The sequence below is a fragment of the Cryptomeria japonica genome, chromosome 5 (genome assembly GCF_030272615.1).
Source record: "Cryptomeria japonica chromosome 5, Sugi_1.0, whole genome shotgun sequence".
NCBI classification, from domain to species: Eukaryota; Viridiplantae; Streptophyta; class Pinopsida; order Cupressales; family Cupressaceae; genus Cryptomeria; species Cryptomeria japonica.
In genome coordinates, this window is record NC_081409.1 from 738,413,058 (window position 1) to 738,418,783 (window position 5,726).

The 5,726-nt window shown below is 33.1% G+C and overlaps 1 protein-coding gene across 1 annotated transcript; it reads right to left on the bottom strand.

The window, feature by feature from the left end:
• Window positions 1–288: 288 nt before the first annotated feature.
• On the bottom strand, window positions 289–4,970 carry LOC131028775 (ankyrin repeat-containing protein ITN1). Its single transcript, XM_057959125.2, has 4 exons — window positions 4,498–4,970; window positions 3,680–4,161; window positions 670–1,495; window positions 289–510 (listed from the first exon to the last, which is right to left on the bottom strand). The coding sequence occupies exons 1-3, from the start codon at window positions 4,940–4,942 to the stop codon at window positions 689–691; spliced, it is 1,734 nt and encodes a 577-aa protein (XP_057815108.2). The 5' UTR covers window positions 4,943–4,970; the 3' UTR covers window positions 289–510; window positions 670–688.
• Between the last annotated feature and the right edge of the window lie 756 nt (window positions 4,971–5,726).

Consider the following 5,726-nt stretch of genomic DNA (forward strand, 5'->3'; position numbering starts at 1 on the left):
TAATCACATATAGGAAAATACACGTCAAATTTTTTGAAAACCCGATCTAGTTAGATATTAGATTTGAAGTGTACATGATATTTCTTTTTCACATAAGATAGATAAAGTCTTCAAAATTGATATCTCTAAACATCTCCTAAATAAATATATTTAAAATACCTTTGTTAATATTAATATATCTTGAATAATAGAATATAGAATATTAACCGAATCATAAGAAAATCGTCCAGAATATTTTTTTAACAATTTTATTCTAAAAATAATAATTACAAACAATATTACATCTTAATAAATAGAATGTTATAAGCTATCATAATGAAGTTGCATTGCCACAGCAACATAAACATGAGAAAACTAGATACAAGGAAACGCAACAAGCAAAAAGATAACAACACACCATACTGACGGTATCAATAAAATTACAGAGAACCTGCCAAAGACCCATAGCATGGGGTTATCATTTGAAATCTTTAACAGTAGGCCATTTAATGTGGAGTTCAATACCTCAGCCTGCATCAAATTGATACAACAGGATTATTATTTAAAGTACATTAATATTAATAAAAATAATATAGAAATTGTAAATTGAAAGATATATGATATCAAAATTATATAGTCCTACAAAAATTTCTAAAGCCACAACTTTTAAAAGGGAAAACAAAAACTTACGGTAAATATGTTCTCTCTTCTAAGCTTGTTTATAATGCTTATATCCAAAAGCAATAATAATTCCCAATACAACAGCAAAAGGTGGGATTATATAGATGAGAGCTTCTTTGAGTTGCATCCTAAGTCGGGCTCGGATATCCAGTGTAGCATTGAAATTATACTCAACAGCCCACAAAATTGACAGCAAAATTAGCGAAAGAGCTGGCGCAGAAAAAGCTGTCAATATCTCACCCCATAACAAAGGTTTATATTCACCATGATTGTTAATATCATCACGGGGTACTGTGACCAGGATGGTAGCACTCAAGAACGCAAGTCCGGTAGAGACTATGGAAATTCCCAAGCTCAAAACTGATAACTTGGTCAATATTGAATGATCTGCAAAAAGTTTTGTTTGTAACCGTTCTCGAAATAACCAGGCAATAACAACTGTGAGAGAGGCAAACATGGCAAGGCTATCAGAGAACAAGAACACTTGAAAAAGAGTTTCCAACGCCATTTGAGCAACTCCACTATCTTTTTCGTCAATACCACCTGGTACAGTAAAAATGGCTGCAAACGTGATGGTGGCAATGAGTGATGCCACCAGGGTGTCCACATCAAGTATTTTCTCACCTACATTGCTCTCTTGTTTGAAATCCATTTGATTCAAAGGTGAATTTATTATGGAACTTTCTGATGCTCCGTGTTCTTCTAAAATCCTTTTTATCCTGGTTAACTTGGGTTCATTTTTAGATGTTGCAGCAGCAGCAGCTATATCAAATGCGCTACGTCCTTCATAATTGATGGCGTCCAAATTTACAAACGTTAACAGGTATTCTACAAGCTGCAGAATTAACAAAACAAAAGGAATATTCATCTTAATCGTTTTCAAACTGGTTATTGCATATAATTATATTATAAGTCAGATGATCGTTAAAACAATTATAAAATATAATCATACAGAAAGCCTGATTTTATAAATTTATAATTTATATTTTGAATCTATAATAAAGGTATATATAAATTAGAAAAACCACAAAATTATCATTTCCATATTTTTCTGTCTATAATTTTAGAATTCTACTGGTTTTTATATTATTAATAAAAACTTAAAAGACAATCAGGTTGTAAACAGACCTCATGATATTGCTAAGGATCTTTCAACTGTATACTTTTTGAGTCAAACTTATTAACCCATTTTATGAGTAGTGGTTCACAAGAACCCATCTCTCATGAGAATGGTGGTCCATTCAGAACTCATTGCATCTAAGTGATGTTCACAAAGATGAAGCATTATGCCTTCCTAGGAGGTCACCCATCCCCATACTAATCCAACTCAAATGCGGTTAGCCACAAAATTTCCTCCAAGATTAAATCCACTTAGCTTGCAACCCCATTTGCAAAACCTTCAGCAAGTATTGTGCCTTACAAACCATTCATTATAAAACTCCTTTAACTCATCAATTAAAATAGAAAATTTTAACCTATTAAACAATAACAAAATAACAAAAGAACATGTTTTTGGTTATCATTGTTATGGGAATACTTAAACAGCCAGCCAAGGTTATAAATAATCCGACTATCTTATGAAGTTTGGGCCGTTGGATCCCCTTTCCTGAACTTTAAAACCAATTGTCTATACAAGATCCTATCCAAGGCTAGCTGCATATTTGATCATGTGAATAAAAACTGGAACCCGAATCTTGAACATAAAGAATGGTCTAAAATATTTGCTGTTTCCTGGTCTAATAGGATTGAAGCCGGGAAATGTTGTTTTAGATGGCATTTTATAATTCAGAAATTGATTAATGTGAACACTGTCTCTGGCCTATTATCTGGGTTCTTGGAGGATTGTTTTCAAATACATTTTCAATGTAAGTATGCTATTTTGTTTAATTAGATGGCTAATATGTTATCATATCATCAATATGAACTTATATATCTCTTTAAGTGGAATTTCGGTATTGTCTAGTTTGAGAGCTTTGATGGTGTGACCACTTTGGTCACCAGTAATGTAACCAAACATGTATTCAAACCTATACTTCTGGGTAATAGATTTTAAATTTTGAAAAAAAAAAAAACAACAAAAAAATTATGGGTTTTATATATTTTTTTGTGTATAAATCTAGAGTTGTACTTATTTGTATCATATTAATAATAACTTATTTTTCTACATAAAATGAATGGTGTGAAAGGATTGAATGATGATGGGTGTTCTTTATAGATCTCACTAACTTATTATTAGAACAATTTATTAGTACTTGCAGTTAGGCAATACTATTGTAATGAAAATTCATTTGTTGTGCTTATATGGTTATAATTTACAAAAATTATTTTTGTTGCAAATGATTGGCTAATATCGTTTTGCCTCTTATAGGCGGGTTTCTCAGAACAACCCATCATCTCAGTTTAAACGATCGATGACCTTTTAGACGCAGCCTTCTATAAAAATTATAAGATGTTTTTTGTGAAAAAGTGGGATTAAAATCTATCACGGTCAAAAAAATTGTAATTTATCATAGTACAACTCTATATTAGTTATATAATTAATAAAAAAATTCAATAATTTCAACTACAAATCATGAGGCAAGTATTCGCCACTATGTGGCACTTGTTTAGAATAGTAATAATAATGAGTTTGGTATAGGTAATTTGAATTAATTTAATGTAATAAATGTTAAAAAAATTAAATACATTAATGAATGATTAACTGATATTAGATGTAAAAAAAATTGTAACTTATGTTGTATTAGAGTTGCGTTGAATCTTTATTTTGTTAAAACACAAATTTATTAGAATAAAATCATAATTATGATTGTGTCTGTGTACTTCAGATTTATATTAGCAATATCTAAGATTCTATCATATAGCTTGGCCTAATGTGTAACTATCTTCTATGAATTCAGTCAAGTAATAGTTGATTAATTTTACATCCTATTTTGAATTAAAAATTAGGAAAGAAGACAGGAAGAAGTATCTTCAAAATCATAATAATAGAAAAGAAAGAAAACAAAATATAACGACCAACCTCTGGATCCACTCCCCTGATGGCTGCAGTGTGTAGCAATGTGTTTCCAAACATGTCTCGGTCATGGCTCAGTAGTTCTGCCATTTCTTCTCTCTTGTCTTGAGGGAGTAACTTCATCACCATACCAAATTGGTTGTGCTGTACGGCAAAGTGTAAAGCTGTCTTAAGATCCGCACTATGGATTTCAAGACAATCTGGCATTTTTGACAAGAATTCATCCATCATTTCCTGGTTGCCCTTGATTGCTGCTAAATGTATTGCACACCTTCCAGATTTATCCTTCTTTTCCATTAAACTCTTCACAAACCGATTTACACAAAACCTTGATTTTAATTGCTTTTCTAAAATTTCACTCACAATTTTCTGATTTCCCTTGTGAACAGCACAATGCAATGGAGTGGCACCGTGGACATCACGAATAATCATAATGAGTTGCAAAATATCACAGAAACTATTCCTTTCAAGTATCAGCTTTACTATCTCTGCAACATGTTAATATTAAAGTCAATAGATGCAGAAAAGTGAAGGAAAAAAACCAAAATAAGCCAATAAAACAAAAACTAATATTATGGTAAAGGGAACACAACAAAGAAAATACTATATGAAGTTAGGAGGACATATATATTATATTCAACTTGTGAAGTTCCAAATGATCATTATACTTTGTGAATAGCTAAACTTAAAAACTACAAGGAGAGACATAGTGTTATCAACTGTAACATATTTCGGAAGTTCTACAGTCAAACAAAAGGTGGTGTCAGGACCGCATAAAAGCATGGGAGTCCCAGAATAGATTTGTTTCTGAAGAAGAGGGATACCTAAATGCCCTCCGTAAGCAGCAACATGAAGGCAAGTTTGATGGTCAATCCTTGGCCAGAGAATGATATATACCGGTGTGGCTTCCACCAAATACCTCGCTGCTTCCACGTGACCATGCTCCGAAGCTATTATAAGAGCTGACTCTCCAAACTGATTCCGTTTAGAGGCTGGGGACTTGTTGAAGTCGAGAAGAGTACGAGTTATCTCAGCATTTCCCCGCTTAGCAGCTTCGTGCAGCGGCGTATTGTAATCGGCATTACGGGCTCCAGAAAGGCCTTTCACATTTTGAAGAATCCATTTAACCAGCTCCAAATGGCCTTCCCTCGCAGCGATGTGCAGGACAGTATTACCTTCAAAGGTAGACCCCCGCAGAAGTCGGCGGTCTACCTTTTGAATGCCCTTGTTATCGCCATTTTTGGCAGCGAGGAAAACTTCAGGATTCATCTTTAGTCTAGCACGCGTTTTAATTCTTCTCTGTCCGTGAAATTTATAAAGATGGATTGCAAATGCGTAGAATATTTTCCAGTTTGGTCTTAAGGGCAAAGACTTTTTGCAGAAATTTTCCCTTACTTTTGCGCAGATTCTGTACTACACAGTACGTCAAAGTTAGGGTAAAATTTTCTCTCGATGTTGTTTTCGAGAGGCCCGATGTTGGAAACGTGTAATCTGTGATCGCTAAATTATTGCAAATTTGAGTGGGACTGATGTTTGAGTTTACTGTACGAAAAGGGTTTCCACAGTTTGATGGCTGACTGTCATACTGTCAAATCCTTCCTATAAAAATTCATCTTCTTAATGGGTTTAGTATATTTCTTTGTTGGTAGCCTTAAGTTTAGATGGGAAGATTGAGGGTTATATTTTTTTGGGCCTTACTTCTTTTGAATTTGGGCCTTAATTCTTTTGAATTTGGGCTTTTACTACATAGTTGAAACGAGTCACATTTTGTGAGAACAATTACATTATGATGCATTAGCATACCTAATCTATAGACAATTTTGTATAAATCAATTCTTTTATTTTTTATTTTACACGTTACATGCGTACGCTAGGAGTTTGAGTATGTGGCTTCTTGAGTTTTTTCTAACGATCTTTGTATGCTTGTCTATTGACATAGAGACGTGGCATTGTAGCATTCTTCTTGTAACATAGTTTTATTCATCTCGTTGAATAAGTTGAGTAAAATTTTCTCTTCTCTTGTATAAGATTTTGTCTCGAAGGAACTCCATAT

Excerpts from the sequence above, each read along its gene's own strand:
- LOC131028775 (XM_057959125.2), bottom strand. The coding sequence starts at position 4,942 with ATGAATCCTGAAGTTTTCCTCGCTGCCAAAAATGGCGATAACAAGGGC. Across the intron at positions 4,162-4,497 it reads TGCTTACGGAGGGCATTTAG|AGATAGTAAAGCTGATACTT; the intron begins GTATCCCTCTTC and ends AACATGTTGCAG. Across the intron at positions 1,496-3,679 it reads TCAGGGGAGTGGATCCAGAG|CTTGTAGAATACCTGTTAAC; the intron begins GTTGGTCGTTAT and ends TTAATTCTGCAG.